The sequence below is a fragment of the Nicotiana attenuata genome, unplaced genomic scaffold (genome assembly GCF_001879085.1).
Source record: "Nicotiana attenuata strain UT unplaced genomic scaffold, NIATTr2, whole genome shotgun sequence".
Lineage (NCBI taxonomy): Eukaryota > Viridiplantae > Streptophyta > Magnoliopsida > Solanales > Solanaceae > Nicotiana > Nicotiana attenuata.
In genome coordinates, this window is record NW_017670416.1 from 313534 (window position 1) to 335628 (window position 22095).

Genomic DNA, 22095 nt, shown 5'->3' on the forward strand with positions numbered 1-22095 from the left:
AAAAAAAAATTGATAAAGTAAGGTGTTATCATTAAAAAGGCATCAAGAAGATACATAAGGAAACAAAAGGTTACAAAGAGAGATGACTGTTAGCTCTATTAATACAAAAAAGAACTATGCTAGGATCAGAGAGCTAACAAAGTCCAAAAAATAGTCATCGCTAGTTACAGGGGTCTTGAAGTTCCAACTAAAAAGAACATTACCAAATTATTGAAACAGTATACCTGTTGGAGGTCCTGGTCTGATGCAGTTGGATTAACAGGTGTTTGAATAACGACAGGCCTAGCAGAGCATAGAAGACGCCTAACCTATGAAAGCAAAATCACTTTTTAATGATGGTAAAGAAGAATAAAAAATTACATAAGTACAGCACTCGGCCGTGCATGGAACTTCGTGATGAAATTAGCAAATGAATAGATCAGGTATGCCAGAGAAACTAAGTTAATGGTCTATTGACATCACCAAGTATACACTGATTTCACGTCATATTTTAAAAATGACATGACAGTCAGTATTTATGACACGGCAGTTAGGTTTCCATAAAGAAATGAATGTGGATTGACTCTTTAGAGAAGAGTTATTGGATGGCCACCCAGTTGAGGGTAAGTATCGCTCTCTCATCAGTTAATTCGTGGATAGCTCCTATAAGTGTGGCAAGGTTGTATTTTAGTGGAAAACATTGCCTACAAACATATACTTCAGTGATGCACAATATTAACAAACCGACCTCATTCAACCGCAGATCACGACCATAACGCAACTGGATGCCAGAGTTGAAAATATGTTCCATACCATCAGCCACAGATCCCTCAACAGAATCTACATCCTCTAGCTTGTTATCATCTGACTCTATTGTGTCAGATATTGAGGAAGGAATTGTCACCGGATGCAGGTTCAACATGTAAGGAGTGGACATACATGTCATAGTTACATTAATGTGGGGCTCAATTCTTGAATATGCTAAGCGTGAGAAAGCCAAATCCTCCCGGCCAAGAAGAACATAAGCAGCAGCAGGCCAATCCATTGGAGGAGATTCACGACATTTATCCAATGCCTGCATAAGAACAAAATCACCCCTTTTGTTAATAAAAAGCAAGTCAACCAAAAAAGAAAATCTTGAGTGCATGAAAACATCTGAGTATAATTTTGTAATGTGAACTGGTGCAATTAAAAGGAGAAGATTGTACATCCATTTAGGGTAAAAGATCTCATTATGCAACATCTCCGGTTGGCCTATTTGTATGTTCAAGTGAATAGATCAAGAATAACCAAATTTTGCACTTCCTTATTTTGGATTGGAAATCTCAGATGTAAATTTCTTTTAGCTCTTCACTTACATCTCGAAGAGGAAGGGAAACTCCAGCAGGCAACAAGTCTAACTGCTGCAGACCTACTCTTTCTCCAACCATTGCCAAGATAGTTAGTTCCTCTGGAGTATTAAATGATCCAGATGCAACAGCACAAGAAACCCCAGAAGATAACCTTTTACCCAAAAGCTCAGCGCCACATAACAAGCTATAGAACGATACAATTTTCCGTCCCCAGTTGACAACAGAACTTCCATCTTTGAAGATCAAAGATGGGAGATGACTGATACTAGCAGAACTGTACCCATGCTTCAAGCAGGACTCAAGCCACCTGAATAAACTAGGAGGAATTTTCTTGGAGGATGAGGTGAGAGATACTTCACAGCCTTTTGAGAGGCAAGGAAAGTCGCGTATATAATGATCCAAGTAGCAATCTTCGTGCAGGAAAGCAGCAATATCACATAATAGAACCACCAGAAGACCCAAATCTCTGCATTAAGTTTAGTATATCAAGTGGGTACCACATGAGATTATGGAAGCGCAATAAGCGAAAGAGATTTTACTAACACATCAGAAAAAACTGCAGAAGTCAATGAGTTAATACAGGAAAAAATTGCTCTTAATCTACAAATATATTTTGAACTGTTAACATCAAGTCCAACTCACAGTGTTGATCCATTGGCAGGAAATATTTTACCCACTAGAAACTCAATTAACCAGCAGACATTCCACCTCCCTCCCCGGCAAAGGAAGCTGGCATATAAAGTCATTCATCTCATATTAAATAAAGTTTCCAACTGACAAGCAACATATCAAGCTTAGAGTTGCAAGCCAACGAGACCAAAAGAAAATTCATGCACAACTTGTCTTTTTTTTTTCTTTTTTTCTTTTTTCGTTTTTCTCCTTTTGGATCCTCTGATATATCATTAGCTATCTGTACGCAATATTGGTGGGGATCAGCGCATCATGGAAGGTTATCCTAAATTTCAGCCAAATAGATTATATTACAGCAAACAGAGCTCATTTCTAGAGAATCTTACAATTTTACTTTTTCAATATATGGTTATTGGATAGCAAACAAGTCGTTAGAATTAAAAACAAAGGACTCCACTGAAACCTCAAACAACCTATGTAATGTGAAACCATCTTCTCTTTTTCCTTTTTTCCTATTTATTTGCAAGAGCAATGCAGATCACTTCATATAGAATCTGGTCATCTGTATCACCAGAATTTGGTGAAATTGTGAAAAAAAGCATTAATAATTTCACAACTAAATACTTCTACTCATAGATATTAATTACAAGATTTTATTCAACTCTGAAGGCAGATAAGCTAAAGCTTCAGCCACTGTGTGCACCATAACATATCAAAAAAAAACTGTGTGCACCATTTGCCACTCCAATTCACGGACCAACATTACAAAAATAGTGGCTTAGAGATACGACGAGTGTAAAATCAGCAGGATAGCTCAAAACTTTCTCAGTAGTCATCTTATCCAACTAGAATGACGCCGCAAATGTCGTGAAATCGGTCACCATTGAATTATATGTTGATTAGCATGATTCAAGGAGACTTGATTTAGGAGTGTTGATTAGCATGATTTCAGGAGATTTGATTATATTTAGGAGATCTGATTTTATTCTGATTTTATTTGATTTGATTTGATAGCTGGACTGATTGTATAGATTTATTTTATTTCCTTAATTAGCATTAGGAGCTTTGTATAAATTCCCTTGCTCATGGGATGTAAACATACACGGCAATACAAGAAGCTTTTTCTTCTTCTCAAAAAACCTTCTTCTACTGGTGAGTTATCTACAGTTCCTAATGAGTTAGATGAACCTATTGCTCTCAGAAAAAGAGTCAAATCTTGCACCACCAAACACCCTTTATCTAATTTTGTCTCCTATAATTCTTTGTCTCCCTTCTATAGAGCCTTTGCCTTGTTTATTTCTTCTGTGTCTATTCCCCAGAATTGGAGGGAAGCTTTTACAGATCCTAAATGGAAACAAGCTATGATTGAAGAAATGAAGGCCTTGTCAAAAAATGAGACATGGGAACTTGTCACTTCACCACCAGACAAAAGTTGGTTGGCTGCAAATGGGTCTTTACTGTGAAGCACAAAGCTAATGGCTCAATTGAAAGATTCAAAGCAAGATTGGTGGCTAAGAGATTCACTCAGACTTATGGAGTGGATTATCAAGAGACATTTGCCCTTGTTGCTAAGATGAACACTGTTAGAATTCTTTTATCTTGTGCAACTAATCTTGATTGGGACTTGCAACAGTTCGATGTGAAGAATGCATTTCTTCATGGAGACTTAGAAGAAGAGGTGTATATGGAGATTCCTCCTGCATTTGATACTGCACAGAGTCAAGGAAAGGTATGCAGATTGAAGAAACTCCTTATACGGACTGAAGCAATCCCCCAGAGCTTGGTTTGACAGATTCAGCAAAGCAATGATCTCATTCGGTTACCAACAAAGCAATGTTGATCACACCCTCTTCATAAGACATCAAACGGGTAAACTCACTGTTCTCATAGTTTATGTTGATGACATAGTAATGATTGGAGATGACAAAGAGGAGATCTCTCGATTGAAGAAGTTGTTGGCCCATGAATTTAAGATCAAAGATCTAGGAGAATTGCAATACTTCTTGGGAATTGAGGTTGCTAGATCCAAAAGAGGAATATTTATTTCTCAAAGGAAGTATATTCTGGATCTTTTGAAAGAAACTGATATGACAGGTTGCAAACCCGCAGAATCGCCCATTGAAAGCAATCACAAGTTACAAAGCGGAGTTGGAGAATCAGTTGATAAGGAGAGATATCAGAGGCTGGTTGGAAGACTCATATATCTCTCTCACACTAGACCAGGCATAGCTTATTCAGTTAGCCTGGTGAGTTAGTTCATGCATGATCCCCGAGATCCTCATATGCAAGTTGTCTTTCACATTTTGCGGTATCTGAAGTTTGCTCCTGGGAAAGGTCTACTTTTCTCCAAACATGATCACCTCCAAATAGAAGCCTTTACAGACGCGGATTGGGCTGGATCTCTAGATGACAGAACATCAACATCTGGTTACTGTACGCTCGTAGGAGGAAACTTGGTTACTTGGAGAAGCAAGAAGAAAGTGTAGTTGCTGGATCAAGTGCAAAGGCAGAATATAGAGGTATGGCCCAGGGTGTTTGCGAACTGTTTTGGCTACAAAAGCTACTACAGGAATTGAGACTATATGAAAAAAGAAAACTTTCCTTGTATTGTGACAAGAGAGCTGGCATCGTATAGCTCATAATCTAGTCCAGCATGACCGAACAAAGCATGTAGAAATTGATCGACACTTCATCAAAGAAAAAGTTACAACTGGTGTCTTGAGTTTGTTTCATGTGCCATCGGAAAAACAGCTAGCTGATGTGTTTACCAAAGGTCTCAACAAGCGAACTTTCCATACTTTGAGCTGCAAGTTGGGCATGTGCGACATTTTTGCACCAACTTGAGAGGGAGTGTTGATTAGCATGATTCTTGATTTAGGAGTATTGATTAGCATGATTTCAGGAGATTTGATTATATTTAGGAAATCTAATTTTATTTGATTTAATTTGATAGCTGGACTGATTGTATAGATTTATTTTATTTCCTTAATTAGCATTAGGAGCTTTGTATAAATTCTCTTGCTCATTGGATGTAAACATACATAGAAATACAAGAAGTTTTTTCTTCTTCTCAAAATCTACATTATATTCACATTATATTCACTGGCACCAGTCTGATAGACCGATACTATAAAAGCTCCATGACTTTACTATATTGCCTTCTTATGTATCCTGAAGAAGGGCTCCAAATTCAGTTAAAACAATCAAAAAATATCTAAGAGGGTGTTGGTTTTATTTCTTTTGGGACAAACAGACAAATCTACAACATATACATTGAAAAGGGGCATCACAGCTCACTGTGAATACAATAGTTGGAGAGACAATGGACATCAAAGCTGAATTAACAGCAGATCTGAAAGATCAGATTTAGGAGACTTTCTCCAAAGGACAAATGTGAGAGGATCTGGAACTGACTCCTAAGGCCTATCTTTCCCCGTGCTTCTTTTCTTTCAGGTATCACAGATAGACCAACATTATTTTTGATAAACATAGGAGGATATGTAGTAGGCTGTAAATATGAAAACTTAGTACTTGAAATGCGTAAAATATGTCAGGAACTGACTCCTTTTTCCCCTCTGATTGTTGTCTATCCAGAGAAAGCATAATGTTCCTTAGCAATAGTACTTGTAGAGAAGCATAAAGAACTAGTGTTAACAGCGCAAATGAAAGAATGAACATAAAAGATGGTTTAACATGACAAATGAGCTGATGAAACAATAAATGTAAACAGGAATGTTACCGTTTACGGAGGTTGTCTAGTTTCAAACTTTCGTATACAGTATGCAGTGTATCTAGGGTCTCTGCCAGCAATTCTGCATACAACGAACTTTCAGCATTATGCGACGTATCCACGAATGATCCAGGTGAATACGATCCCTGCTGATCAATTGAAGTTTCTGAAAATCCAGATATAGGATAGCTTTTGCTGTATTGCTTATGATATCTGCTGCTAATAAGGAACTCCCATGAAGAGCATGAAACAGAATCTGAAAGCTTTTCAGAATTATGACTAGACTCTTTGCATATTTGTGATATTAAACTTTGAAAGGACTCCCACTCAGAATCAGCAGTCAGATCCGTCCTACTCAGATATGCTTGATCACCATTGCACCAAAGAAGAACAAGAAAGTGATTATACAAAGTAGAGCTCATCCCCTCAGCCATTGCAGTGATGCAATCATTTGCCAAGGACGATGATGGATTGCGTCGCCAAGTACATCGGTAAATCTGAAATGCCAAAATAAAGCAGGGAATCATAATGTTAGAAACTCAACTGACCTATATCAGACTATATATGGTTATCAAAATTACAGATCGGGGATGATAACTTAAAGAAGACTGTCTTGATCCCTCCATCCAGCCCCCCCCCCCCCCCTTCTCTGGCTCCTTCCCATCAGAAACATCAATCCACCAGGGGTAAAGACCTAGCACAATTACTAGTCCATTTTGGATCCATCTCTTTTCTCAACACTGTCTTCTGATGTGAGATTTTAAGTTGGTGATAATAGGTTCTAATCTCTCTGTCCTATTGTCTTACTCTCACATTTTTATCCATGAGGGATTTGAGTTATGGAGCACTAAAACCAGTGTTTGCAGCCCCTCTCTTCTACAGTCTATCTTATCTTCCAGAAATACTGGTGTTTATTGGTGCTGGAATATGGAAGTCTCCTATTTCTCCAAATAACTTCTCATAAGAATAAGCTTTTCAGCAGAAAATGTTAGTAAATTTGAAAATGAAAACTTTTTCCAAACTATATAAGCCCCAACCACAATGTGGAGAAAGAGAGAAACTACTAATAATCCAAATCTATTTCCCAAGTAACTACTTATTCAGCCAGTAAAATGTCATAATTGTCAAGTTAGTAAAACTACATGAGACTTGGGAAACAGGAAGTATCAACAATATAGCTAAAATCAAACGAGACTTTGCAGCACAAGTAGAACCTATAACAATGAGTTGAAGATATTCAAAATTGCCGGACAAAAGAAGACACTTTTACAATAGGGACAACTTGGTGCCACCACAGGCCCTGAAAGGAGAAGGTAGGTTGAAACGCCAACAGGCGTGAATTATATTGGCTTTACCTGAATAGCCCCCAATTTGGGAACGCCCACATATCGTCTCTCTGTGGTACTTCTTCCCTCTTCAAATCAATGCTTTATAGATAGGCATCTTCTTTATTACTTTTTCAATTTAATGGACCTGTTAGTCATAAAGAGATTTATTGTTCCTGAATCAGCTTCACCTTAATTATTAGTATTTGAACAAGAAGTGGGATGATTAGGCCGAAGTGGTTGGTGAGGTTGTAAGGTCTTATGGCTATCCTATGCCTTAAAACTTAATTTTCCCTAAATTTGCAGTGGAAAAATGCACTATCACAATTCTAATATGGATGCTCCTTTAGAGCGAAATAGATATTCTAGATTGCCAAAAATCATTTCAAAGGGGAAAACAAGATGGATGACATAATGCAAACAAGTGAGAGCACGATGTATTTCCAGCTTCAAATAGCTACATAAGCAGAAAGCATGATCTCCTTTTAGGAAGCTAGACTTAAGCCCAGGCATAGCATTTTTTCCTGCATTTTAAAGCCTATGATTGCAGAAAAGAAACAAAAGAAATAAAGGTAGGATATCCTGAGAACTGCATCTCTTAATTTTCTCCTATTCCATTCAAACAGTGTAATTCCTAATAGTGCTACTTCAACATGACAGTTTGTAGCAAATAAAAATACATGTATCAATTGTCACCTAGATGATTGCAGAAGCGACGAAAGAGCATCTTCTTCGAATTACGCATTTCAAAAGCTACTTGAACAATGATTTTAGCCATCAGAAAGGAAAATATACCATTCAACTCCTCAGTTTCTATAGAATGAAAGTACTTTACCTATTGCACAAACAATTTCTTTAAAATTTTATGTGGTATAGAAATTTAGTGCGACTCATCCTAGCCATCTAAAGCTCAATGAAGGTAAAACCAAATATAGACTCACAATCTCGTTATCTGATGTCAGTCCCATCATTAGTAACAGTCACAATATGGGATGCAAAAGTCACAATGAGGAAGTTACAAACTACTTCAGCCTCAATTAACAAAAGCCAAATATAGTCAGCAACCATACCTGTCCACTGTTCACAATTACATTGATACGCTCCTCAACAGCATCGGCTAATCCAACAATTTTAGGATCATGCAAAATCTGATCTTTGCAAAGGGAAGACAACTTGAATCTACAAAGGCATTGCTTACCGGACTGCAATTTTAAAAGGTAAAACATCATATTTCATGAAGAAATCAAAACATCAGATACTAAGCGAAAGTGACGTTCCAAGGTGATGACATCCTTCCATAAATAATTTCATGATGAATTAAGTGGTATACAAAAGTGAATTAAAAAATTTCAAATACTTTTTATCACAATGTGAATGATCATAGGGTTTTTTTCCTACACTGAGGGGTCGTTTGGTTACCAGGATGGGATAGATAAGGATATTCCATGGGATTAGCTAACCCATATAATCCCACCATTTTAGTACAAAATGGTTCCCGGGACCAATTAATACCCATAACCAAATGCGGGATAAAATAATCCCGCATTTTATCCTGGGTTTGTTATCCCTTATCCCACCAAACAAACGACCCCTGAGTTCTTTAGACATAAAAGTACATCAGAACCTCAAAAGGACATGTTCGCATAGGATCGGTACGATATTGAAAATCTCGCAATATCATTCTCATGTTCTACACCCATCTAAACAAAATGTGCCAAGGCAAAAGTGAAATTTCCTCAAGAAGCCAAAATGTGTTTCACTGGAAATAGACCATGACACATCTATGTCAGGTTTTAAAACATCAAGATAACTAAACAACTACCAGGTTTACATATCCCAGATTGTAAATTTTGGCAGGAACAGAAAGGGGACAGAAACGGGAAAAAGAAAGGAGGAGGATAAAAAAGAAGACTTGCTCTTCTCCACTTTAAACCTGCTCCACAATGACCTGACCCTACCCAAGCAAACTTCAAAAGAGAATGCATTTAATCTAAGCTCTTCAAAAGAAGAATCTAATGGATAAGTTCCAATAAAGGACTCAAATATCAATCAATCAATTATCTAAGCCTCATTAATTTAGCTTGGCATCAGCTATATGAATAATCATCCATATCCATGTCACTTTATTCAGGTCTATTTCATTCCTATACCAAATTATTTGCATGTTAACACAAATTAGGGGTTCTCTAAATCTAGAAATTCTCTAAATCTCAATCTCATACATATTGATACACGGATATAAGAGTTATAACACGACTTCTGACAAAGAACGGACCTAATGTAAGTGTAACAATAACGAAGCCGGAAGCCTTAATATCAGCCCTTTGGGATCGCCTATACGGATCTTTTGCTTCAATTGTGTCTGTTTTTAGCTAAAGCTGCATCAATTTTGAGAGATTATATGTTTTTGAAACTTACCTCCATGTAATTTTAAATCAATATCATCCCATTTTTATAACAGTGGTATTAAAACCACCTGTACCTCAAGTAATCCACTGGGTACCTGCATCCTCTGATGGTATATGTACAGGGTAACTCGGCCCATCAAATTTTTTTTTAAATGTAAATAAGAATTTCATTGATAATAAATAGTCCAGCACTAAGCTAGTACTTAACCAAGACGAAGTCAGAACCCCCTCCCCTACCTACAAAAAGAAAAGGGTCCCTACACTGTTAAGCTTCTTCAAATCGCATACCATTCTTCTTGCACTATGGATGATTATAGTGATTGTGTTAGTACTTACTTCAGATCTATCTTTCCTTCGGAACCTTGGCGAAGGTTGTTTCCCTTGCCAAGAAGGAATCTTCAACATTATCACTCAAGACTTGGACTTGGAATCCAACCAGCTTATTTTTATTATGTGATTTCTTTCATATATCACGTTGTTTTCCTAAAAGATAGCCTTTTGAATATATGAAAAGTCAATATATAGACTTCACGAGTTCGTCTAATCTATCATGTCATTCATCAAAAACTCTGAGCCTAGATATATGAATTGTCTACGTTTAGATACTACGATCCCGACTAATCTTCATTCTTCTTATACTGACTAAATTTGTCCCGCATATGTACTTTCTTACTTACTTCTACTTATTCTAAAACTCTTACATGAGTGTTTTCCCATAATTCTAACTTTTGGTTGACTCCTTTGTGAGTTCCGCCAATTAACACATTAACATTTGCAAATAGCATACGTCTATTATTGGTTAGCTCATCTATAATTCTGGAGAAAAGAAGAAGTGTTGAAGGCAGATCCATAGTGTAAGCCCACGGTTACAGAAAACTTCCTCTATCTTTTCACTGTTCTCACGCTTATACCACTCCTTTATACTAATCTTTTACTCAATGAACAAAAAAGAAAATATCCTTTCATCCAAAATCAAGTTTTGTATTTGTATGAATAACCTCTTGTAATGTATTTGACAATGCAAATTATCCACACTTACTTCTAGCTTTCTCTAGGAAACTTTCGTACCATCTAATCTTAATTTTTCATCCCAAGTGATGAACATTATAAGTTAGATAAATTTCTTAAAGAAAGAAATCAAAAAGCTACACAAATCATAATGACAATCATGCAAAAATTTAAAAGGAAAAATAAAAGAATTAAGAGATAAAACAGTATTTGCTGCAAACAATACCAAATATCGCAAAAGTTGTACCTTTCAGATAAAGAACTTTAGTGAAAAAAGACAACGGCACATTTAGCATTTAGCACAGAAAGAAATAACTTTTGCAAAAAGAGTCACCAATATCTTCAGCCAGAAGCGAAGTAAACACAGAGAGAGTCGACATATTCCAGATGCAAATATTCTAGAAGACATCAAATGGAAGTCCTCCGCTTTAACAGGATGATGAGAGGAATGCAATTCATGGCATAGAAATTGTTTTCTACTAAGAGGAGCAGTTATGTAAGAGAATTAGCATTGCACTTACATACAGAAGAAGAGTGTTTTCTGATGTCAACACAACAATATCCACAAATGGAAGTCCACCCACTTTAACTCTGAAGATCAGAAATTGGCAGTCAAGACTAAAAAGTTGTAATATAGCTAGAGAAAACCTAAATATATAGTAAAACCTACCCTGGTCGAGTAACAACAACTGGTGCCGCAGCAACTGCTGGTATGCTCCAACTCATGTCAGGCTTAATATCATAGATAGTTTCAGTATTTATTTCAACAGTCTGAAGTCGCAGAGACAACAACTTTTTTTGCTCTTGGAGTAGAAAACAAATAATGGGTGATGTATCATCATCAGTTGCTAGAAACACCTGAGAAAATTACTTGAGGCTCTAAACAACAAGCACATATAAGGACACAAATATATGAAATCGTTCATGGAGATATGATTATAAACTAGGACGTTAGATTCCTAATAATGTAGTTCACTGAGAGCAATGCCCTGTCAAGCAACAAAGAATTTCTATTTCTTTCCCAATTACGAGGGTAGAGGGAGTAGCATGACATTATTTTCATTAAAGCAACAAAAGAATCTATAATCAAACCTTACTAGCAGCTGTTTGGGAACCTTTTCCTTGCCATATCCTCCGGAATGAAAATTGCTTTGTTAGCACCCCAACAGGAACATCAGGAAATCTAGAATTTCCCATTTCAATGTTAGAATTGATTTTTTCAACAACCCATAAAGAATGCTGAAGCTTAGCTGCAAAGTAAATCAGAGACAATGAATGTTCTCTATTATAAGTCAACCAACAAAGAAGGGACAATCTAATAGTTAACAAAAAATAAAAGGAGAAACCTTTGTTGTATGACGCCATCAGCGGGACACAGTCTCCAGTCCAGATGGTCCTTTCATCAAATTCTTTAATAAAGTTTAATTTCCCCCTCTCCTCAATATAGGTAGGCTGTGATAATCAGAATAGAAAAGTACAATCAAATTCGAATCAAAAACTCTAGGGAGGAAAATTCTATCCCTTCAGCTGACAAATGAAAAATACAAGTGGATTACAGGAGTAAAAAACTTAAATAGTCCTTAAATATTCCTATAGGAGTATTTTTATCCCTTATGTATACCACTGAATGTAATAAAACTCTTATCTCTATAAAAGTAGACAACTTTCATCTAACCTTAACAAGGTCTGTAAAACCAACGGTCAAACACTCAAACTGAGTCAAAAATAACAGAATTGTCCAACTATCAAAGCCCAGTTAAATATTCTGTTAATGAGTCACATGGAAGCCACGTGACTCTCCATCATCTCCCAAATTAATCCCATCAGACACCTTTTCTTGTTTGCTTCCCACCTGTCGACCCCCTTTCTCCCTAAATCCCTTGAAATCAACCATTTAACTTGATAATGATTTCAATAAACTACTAGCTTAAGGTTCTATTTCTAAAGCTCGGTAAGTGCCAGATTTAATAGCAGGAAATGTTATTTACTTAAGTAGTTTATGTTTACGGCAGTATTGTAGTGACAATGGAAGCATTAGTGACATAAATTATACAGTGAAACTAAATGAGAGCTTCGCGATGAATTTCCTCATAAAGATAGGCAAGGCAAGTTCAGATAACCAACTTTCTCCGGTTTGACCGTCGCCGATTTTGAACCAGCTGGATGAACAACAATCCTACAAGAAGGTACTGAGCGTGTCCTCATTGGGGAAGCCTATTAGTTTAAAGCTTTTCTTTTAAGGTGTCAAAGAAAGAAGGAAAAGAGACAAATTCTATACCTGAAATGCAACTTTTAGTGTGGGTAGTCTTAGAAGGAGCAAGCAGATTGTAGTATAAATAGTGTGGAGAACTTTAAATAGTCTTAGAAGGATCAAGCAGAAGGAGCAACCTGAAATGCAATTTTTCTTCTTCACGTTTAGTTTAATAGTTGCTGTAACTTTTGGGAACTTATAGTTAGTTTTACAAACCGCGTTAAGGGTTAGAATAAAGCTGACCACTTTTATAAAGATAAGGGAAGTTTTATATTCAGCAGTATCGATAAGGGATAAAAATACTTCTATAGGGATACTTAAGGGGATTATCTAAGTTTATTTCTCTAGATAACAATATAATATTACCAAAGCCCAAGATCAGAAAGAGAAAAGGAATAGACAATAAAACAAAACAAAACAAAATAATAGAGACAGAGGGGAGGCAGAGAAAGCATCATGTATACCTGAGGTTCTTCCAATGGATCCTTTAATATCAGATGTGAGGACATTGAAGACCCATCTCCCCTGACAATAAAATCTAGACCATGTACAGCAGTACAATTCTGAGGGTTAACGTCCCTTTTTGAACGGAATGTATCACGAGCACTTAAAAATGGGCTCAAAGACGAAAATGGGATATGCGCTGGCAAGCTCCCTTCAGGTGCCTGTTGGAGCAGTAAACCATATGGAAGAGGCCATATGGAGGTGATGCTACGAGAAAGAGGAACGGATGTTACTTCACCTACAAGGCAAACCACTCAGCAATTTTAACATCTTCTCTAAACAACCAATTGTAATGGCAAAACAGCAAGAACTCACTTGGACAAAAAGAGGAAAATTCAAATACTAATTGAAAAATTTTAAAGGATGAAAATTGGCCCACTTTGTCTCCTCTTTACTCAACAACTCTTTAACTGTGAAAAGAGCCTCATTCAGAGCCTCCCATTACCACAAAATTAAAATCAAACCACAAAAACTTATAGACACAATTTAGAGAAGAAAACTAATTTCTTTGTCAACAAAAAACCAAATCTGCCCCTCTGCTGCACTAAAGTCCAGCGGCACTTACTGACTTACAGTTCTGAACAACTTTATGTTTAATCATCTTAACACATCCCAAAGAGACGGTTGCAAGGGAGCCGACACCAGTTTCCTTCACTACTCTACAACTATGACCCATAAAAGAAAAGGCACACCTATCAACTCCAATCATAAAATCTCGCGCACTGGTACACATTTAAAAGCGTACATGGTATTTGAACATGATGAGAACTCCAAATGTCAACCAACTCCTTCACTGAAACACATCAGTCAATTCTCTTATCGACTCTAGTTGTTCAATAAATGTCAAATTATTGATTTTTTCAAATCCTAAGTTCTATGGATTTCCTTAACTAGAAAGAAAAAATAAAAAATAAACAATACGAACTAAATAAGGAAAGTTGGTCTAATGTTTTCCGTGGGACAAGTAAATCAACTTTATTTTATTTGTTTTTATTGGGGATAAATAAATTGACTTGATTATTCAAAGAAATTCTTTATATGCGGCGAGACATGTGGTATAAAGTTCAATGTAAGATAGAACATGCAGCAGTAAAACTGGTTAAATCACCTGATGTGTTATAAATTGTCAAACTATCACTCTGTAGAATGCACAGAACAGCTTCTGAAGCATAGCCCATACGGCACCAGCATGCCTAAAACACCATTAAAAGTTGATTAAACATCCACCTAGAGAATATGAAGGCAAACAACAAATGACTAAAAAAAGTAATGATCATGAAAATCATAAATCAAGTTCCATTTATGTGAGATATGCCATAAGCTAAGCACGACACCAAGTGGATGTGGGGAGGACTAACATACCAAGAAATGAACGATAATAAAATTAGACAATTCCACAAGACATGTAGATTTATGTGAAACCACATATTGGCCATATAAGCAACCTGCAAATATTATTACAAACAAAACTACACAGGTTCATCTCAATTGTCTAAGCAAGTCAGTTATTTGCATATTTATTGAGCAGTAACAATGCATCTAAAGTAAGAATATAAATAGTTGCAGATGAAATAGAACAATTTCATTCACATGGATCAAATTTTATTTCAATCAAGCCAGCCACGACTTGAGCTGGTTTTGCAGATTCACCAAGAGACCAATGTTATTTAGGCTCGCCTGAGACACTATTAACTTTTGAAGCTAGGTGAAACTCAGGTTGGACGTTTCACTTAGCTTAGGTGCACTTTATCACAAAGTCATGTGCCTCGTCACCCATAAACTACTCTTTAAGAGGGTGGCAGCTAAACAATAAAACTAGTATGGATTATGGAAATGATATATTAATTTTTAACAAAACATTATGAATGAATTTTTTCTTATTACAAATAAAAATTAGAATTTCAGTATAAATGGTTCTTTTACATGATCGATGTGATTTTTACTTCATATATTTCACTGGGTTACACTAGGTTTGTTGTTGTTGTTGTATATTTCAGATTATCAGTTTTTTTCCAATTCTTATGTTCTACTAAGAAATGTTTGCGTTTATAGTAACTCTTTCCTTGCAGTAGATACATATTTTTAATTTTTCATCATTAGCACATTTCTTGACTGCCCATGCTTTTTTTGACTTTGCGCTTGAAGCCCAACAGACCCTAGCATTTTTCTAAACTTTTTGCCTTTGACAACTCTGCAAGCTACAAATCATGGAAATTGGATCAATCATGAAAGAGACAAGAATGATATATGAGACTAGGTAGACCTATTTCAGTTCTAAAATTTAACAGTACATTGCATTTCCATGATTTCATAGAAGGAAAAAATACGTCAAACAACGAAAGCATACAAAGAAACTTACATAAACTCAATAAGGCAATACAATAAGAAAAACCTTTATATGAATGCTGAGTCAATCATTTGTAAACCATACTCTTAGCTAGATACATGTGTATGCTTAATGGTAGAGTCAGTAGCGGAGCCCGGCATTCTGGCAAGGGATTCAAAAAAGTACAAGAATATCACACATGAGATTTGAATCTGCAACCTAAAGTAACTTAAAACCCCATTTACCACTATATTAGAAGCTGCGCTTATGTTAAGGGGATTGAAAAGCTTAGATATACACAAAAAGAGCTGTTTTACCCTATTTGCGCCAGGTTTTATGATTGCAGAGTTACCTTTATTACTGTGGAGGGTGATGTGAACCTCTTATAGACTCGCGAACCTATGCTCCATATTATCCTGTAATCATGAGGGGAATAACAAGTAAAACCAAGTTACATCTTGATATTCACAAAACAAAAAATTTGGAACTTTGACTTTCTAAATTGCAATAGTAAACTTAAACAGCAACTAAAGAAAGAAGGCTCACAAATTTGCAACTATGAATTGAAAGAGCAAAACATTAGAAGTCCTTAATTTCTTAATCAAAATACCTATTCCCTCTGATGAAGAGCTCATGATCGCTACGGTCACTCGACGGCGAAGGCAAATCGAGCTCATCGGCTTCCTCTCTTTGTTTGGTCACTTCTGGACCGAACAGGAAGTAACGATAATCTTCCGCACAATTATCGGAGGGTTTTCCGTCAAGAGCTTCGGCAATCAAGCCAAAGGGCTTGAAGTCACCGAGAACAGTAAGTTCACGAGCACCAATTGACATCTTCGGAGCCGAAAGGCGTTGGGAATGAGGGGGAGTGTATTCTCTGCTGCTCTCTCCCGCTCTTTTTTGCTGTTTCTTTGTTTTGAAGTGGGAGTGACAGAGTAAGCTATCTGACTCATAAACCCTAACCCCGTCGCACTGAATGGCGCCCTTTTTTTTCAAAAGCCAAGGTTGGATTCGAAGAAAGCTTTTTCTTTTCCTTTTTTCCCGTTGGGAAAAGCTTTGTTTTTTTTTTTTTGGTAATAAAGATAGATATTCTATTAAACAAACATATGGTGCTCAGGTTGCATTACACAAGGTAAACCATTACTACTACCAGCTATATTGTTTGTAGTTTTAGCAAGCAAGTTACTAGTACAACATACCAAAATAGTATGACTACTGACATAACTTCTAGTTTCACACACTGCAGGTTGTACTTGCAAGTCATATCTACAATGTGGTAGCAAGCGTGTAGTAGATACACCAAGCTTGTCCTCATCTCATATCTTACTAACAAAAAGTGGTGGTTCGGCAAAAATCTGCATAGTAGAGTCTCCATTCAAAAAACTTCCTGCATTTGCTAGTCGATCAGCCAATCTATTTTGCTCTCTGTACGCATGGCTTACTGACGGATCATGTAGTTGTCTCAGTAGGTGCCTGCAATCATTTAGTAGATTATCATGTAGTATATTATTATTCTGGAGATTTCAACTCGAGTTGATCTTCTCACGTTCTGCAAAAGTAATTGCAAGTTTTCCAAAAACTCAAACAAAACGCAATTTTAACCAAATAGTAAATTTGCCACACTTCGTGCGATTGCAAAGGTACTTACAAGTAAATTAAGGAAATAATTCTTTTGTCACGCCCAACACTGCCATTAGGCAAGCCAACGGTGAACCACTAACATAATTATCCGTTTATAATACCTTTAAAATCAAAAATTTCATTAAGGAAGTGGAATTAAGGCCTCATTTGTTTTTTTAAGATTAAGACGTCTGAATCTGAATATCAAGATGTGCATTAAGATCAAGACATCTGAATCTGAATACACATCTGAATATTAAGATGTGTATCAAGGTTTGAATATTAAATGATTAAGATTGTTTGTTAACATCTGAATCTATAAAATTTATCTTTATTTGGAAATTAATAAACACAAAAAATTCAAATAAAATACTAATCAATCTAATATTCTATCAATAATATATATTTTTTTTAAAAATAGTAGTTAGTGATGGTGATGACTAATGGTGGTGCTTGTGAATACATACTAGAGGCGGTAGTTGGTGGTGGTTTTGGTTGATGGTGGTGGCTCCGGGTAGTAGCTAGTAGTGATTGATAGTGGTAGCGATTATGATTGTCGATGGTGGTGGTGAGTGGTAAAAATTAATAATGGTGAATAGTGGTGGTGGTTGTTGTTGTTGCGATTGAGGAATGTGGTGGTAGTTTATAATGGTAGGTAGTGCGGGCTATGGTTGTTGGTGGTGATAGGGTAATTAGTTGTAGTTAAGGTGGATGCGTTTGTGGTTATGGTTGAGAATGATGGTGATAGGGGTAGTGGGGATGGTGGGTGATGGTTGTCAATAATGGTGGCGGCTATGATTGAGTATGGTGGTGGTGGTGGTTGATTATGGCGGTGGTGGTGGTTGAGTATGGTGGTGGTGGGTGGCATGGTGATAGTTGATAATGGTAGGCGGTGACGACAATTAATAATGAATATGGATGATAGCATCTTAATGAAATTAAGTCTCTTTATAGATCTTAATCATACAGACTTATTCACACACATTAAGTGGTTGTGAAGTTTTAAAAACAACTTAGTTAAGATCTGAATGATTAAGATTCAGACAATAAAAATATACGCACTTAATGTCTGAGATCGGAATGATCAAGTACATCCATTAAGTGCACACATATGAGGCCTAAGTCTAGGAATCTATGTTAAAATACTTTCATTCTTACTAAATCACAAAGTATGAAACAAACATAAAGCGAAGTGATGATAATATTAGGTACAACCACAATCATCTACTAGAAATCCCGAAAACCCAGTGTCACAAAGTATATGAGCATCTAGTAGAATATACAAAATCATTATAACTACTGTCTGGAATAAAATGGACATAGGGGGAAGGAGACTTCGGGTATTGCGGGTCAAAGCATGGAAAGAAGCGCACCACATGGTCTTTAGCAAATGCGCCTACACGCCCGAGTGACCATGTGAAGTACCTGTCTGAGTACCTGCACAATAATGCAGAAGTGTAGTATGAATGCGTAAATAAATGCATACCCAGTAAGTATCTAGTCTAACCTTGAAGAAGTAGTGACGAGGGATCAACATCGACACTTACTAGTGATCCAATAATAGTGTACATAAAGTAAACATGTATGAAACACAACAAGTAGCAATGAAATAGATCAATATAAATAATAAGGTTCTCGAGTAGGGGTGATTACGAAATCATCAAATACCATAAAACTATTACCAAGGAAATCGGGACAGCCAATTAAATATGATACCAAATCTCAAGTTAGAAAACTCATATGTACGCTGACTCCCTATCGAGTATTACACACAAGTCTGCCGAGGCGAATGGCTCGATCCCATAAGAATAATGTTACGCAATACCGTTGAGGCGAACAACCCGATTTATAATGATATTTCACAACACTGCGAGGCGAACGACCCGATCCCATAAGAATATTTCACAATATAGCTTAGGTAAACGGCCCGATCCCATATGAATAGAGAAACTCTATCACCCGTGAAGATACGTGCGAGTCAAGAAAACACGAACTACCTATCACACCACACGAAGATAGGAATGCAATTTGAATATAATTGTTACTGATCATCAGAAATCCTACAAAAATCAAATTAAGAGGCTTGGTCAATACATAAATTCTAGTCTCAATCTCAATTATAAATTCAAGTAATCAAACAAATCAGTTTCAAATAGTAAAGTTAAGGCATGGTGTAGGTCTAAGTCTACCATACATAAACATGAATCTAGCTACGCATGGACTCTCGTCACCTTGTACGTATATAACACTCATCAGTGGCGGACCCAGAATTTTGCGCAAGCGGGTTCAGTCTAAGACGACGATAATCAGTAGTATAAGTGGTGTCGGGCACGACAAGCAAGATTTGGTTGCATCTTGTCATGACCCAAATATCAATATATCGTGATGGCGCCAATCATAGTACTAGGCAAGCCGACAATCACAAAATAACTACTCATTTTAATTTAAAAGCATGATATATAGAGTTTAATAGTGAAAATTTCATAAATAACCGAAATGACTAACTGAAATCAAATACAAAATCTCCCAAAATTCGGGTGTCACCGAGTACATGTACTACTAAATATCAACATAGTCAAAACTCCTAATACAACTGCCTGAAAAGATAGAATAGTGCTAAATAAACTGAAAAGAATGAGGGTCGAGGTATACGGACGCCAAAGTAGCTACCTCAAAAGTCTCCAAGCAGGAAATGCTCCCAAATCTAGCAACCACCGTGCCTAGAAGTACATGGATCTACACACGAAGTGTAGAGTGTAGTATGAGTACAACCGACCCAATGTACTCAATAAGTAACATAACTAACCTTGGGCTGAAAGTAGTGACGAAATGTACATAGTACATAAACGTAGACATGCTTTTAAGTTTAACAGTTTAAGCTCAACACTGATAAAATATGCCAAGTATGACTGATATGAGGGATGTTACATCTCTATATCTACATGTCAAATGTGCATGTCACATGTAATGCATCATAATGATAACCTCGTGTACTCACACTCTCACAGTACTTAATCTGATTGTCTCAACTCTCACTCATCACACACAATCAATTAGCATCGTACAGTACCTGCGCTCACTGCTGTTATGTCAGACTCCGGAGGGGCGGATCCTGCCCAAGCGCTAATATAAAGCCAATATGGCCTGTTGTGGCGAGCAACCCATCCATAATAATAATATATATAAAACCAAGAAGGCATGTTGCAGCGTGCAGCCCCATCCACAACCTCACTCACAACACGGCTCTCAGGCCCCAACTTAGTCATCAATCTCTCCGGTCTCTCGGGCTCACAAATCTCATACCAATCAGCCCAAATAATGATACATGATGTAACAATAAATAACAACAGAGACTGAGATATGATATGCAAATGATGGATTTGACTGAGTACATAATTGCAATTTAAGCAAATAATTCAACAGTAGAAATAACTTCTATGGGTCCCAACAGAATAAGCATATAGCCTAAACATGATTCTATCAGGATTGCATCTCAATTACTCTAACACGTAGGATTTTCATGAATAGTAACAAGGTTTAACGGAAACAACCAAGTCACAATTACCACAGTGCATACCCACACGCCCGTCACCTAGCATGAGCGTCACCTCAATAACAACCACATAACATGTATTTCAGGGATTCATACCCTCAGAACCAAGTTTAGAAGTGTTACTTGCCTCAAAACACGCAAATCCCTACTCCAACAAGCCCTTGCCCCACGAATCGACCTCCGAACAAGTTATCTAGCCACAAACAACTTAATACAATCAATACAAGCTATAGGAGTCGATTCCATACGATAAAGCTAAATTCTTTAACCAAAGTCAAAAATTCAACCCCAGCCCACGTCTCGGAATACGACAAAATTAATAAAATTCGAACATCCATTCAATAATGAGTTCAACCATACCAAAATTACTCAATTCCGATCTCAACTCGACCTTCAAATCCTCAAATTATGGTCTATGATGTTTCACAAATTTTTCCCAATTTTTACAACCCAAAACACTAATTAAATGGTAAAAACAATGATAGATTCATGTATAACAACCAAAACTGAGTTAGAATCACTTATCCCAATCAACTTCTTGAATATCCCTTCAAGAATCGCCCAAATCTGAGGTCTCTAGCTCAAAATATGAAAAATTGATTCAAACCCTCGATTTTGAAATTTAATGACTGTTGCTAGAGGTCCTTCTTCGCGAACGTTGAATGTGCCTCGCGTTTAGGAAGCACAAATTTCAACTGCCCAAAAATCCTCTTACGCGAACGCGAAGGACTCACCGCAAACGTGATTCTTAACATTGATCTTCCTACGCGAATGCGTCCCCCCGACCGCAAACGCGAAGGCTTAAGGCCGGGTGCCCAAGCCGGTCTCATCCTTCTACACGAACGCGAGAACCCCCTTGCGATCGCGATGCTCAAACTCACTTCACCTTCTCAAATGCGTGGTCGTCTTCGCGAATGCAAAGAGCAAACTTCTCCTGCCTCCCAGATACCTTTCGCGACCGCGAGACCTCTCCCGCGAACGCGCATAAGGAAACCAGACACCAGAAAATCTGCAGCTCTACAAGGCCAACCTCAATCCGCAATCAACCCGAAACTCACCCGAGGTCCCCAGAACCCCATCCAAACATACCAACACGTCCTAAAATATCATACGAACTTAGTTAAGGCCTCAAATCACATCAAACACACAAATCGTACCCCAATTCAAGCCTAATGAACTAGTGGATTACTAACTTCTACAATCGATGCCGAAACCTATCAAACCAACTCCGATTGACCTCAAATTTTGCACACAAGTCATAAATTATACAACAGACTATTCCAACTTTCGGAACTAAAATCCGAGCCCGGTAACAACAAAGTCAACTCTCAGTCAAACTTCTAAACTCTTCAAACTTTAACTTTTCAAACTTTCGCCAATTCAAGCCAAAATCATCTACGGACCTTCAA

The 22095-nt window shown here is 37.1% G+C and overlaps 1 protein-coding gene across 1 annotated transcript in view; it reads right to left on the bottom strand.

The window, feature by feature from the left end:
* The window catches only part of LOC109239128 (anaphase-promoting complex subunit 1), a 40529-nt gene extending 24009 nt beyond the window's left edge, over window positions 1-16520 (bottom strand). Inside the window, exons 1-13 of the mRNA XM_019405648.1 lie at window positions 16124-16520; window positions 15866-15929; window positions 14296-14380; window positions 13148-13425; window positions 11779-11884; window positions 11525-11682; window positions 11103-11290; window positions 10954-11023; window positions 8087-8218; window positions 5701-6188; window positions 1338-1797; window positions 728-1054; window positions 225-308 (exon numbers count right to left, since the gene is read on the bottom strand). Coding sequence (XP_019261193.1) covers window positions 225-308; window positions 728-1054; window positions 1338-1797; window positions 5701-6188; window positions 8087-8218; window positions 10954-11023; window positions 11103-11290; window positions 11525-11682; window positions 11779-11884; window positions 13148-13425; window positions 14296-14380; window positions 15866-15929; window positions 16124-16347 — 2664 coding nt within the window. The 5' untranslated portion in view covers window positions 16348-16520. The remainder of the gene's footprint in view (window positions 1-224; window positions 309-727; window positions 1055-1337; window positions 1798-5700; window positions 6189-8086; window positions 8219-10953; window positions 11024-11102; window positions 11291-11524; window positions 11683-11778; window positions 11885-13147; window positions 13426-14295; window positions 14381-15865; window positions 15930-16123) is intronic.
* Between the last annotated feature and the right edge of the window lie 5575 nt (window positions 16521-22095).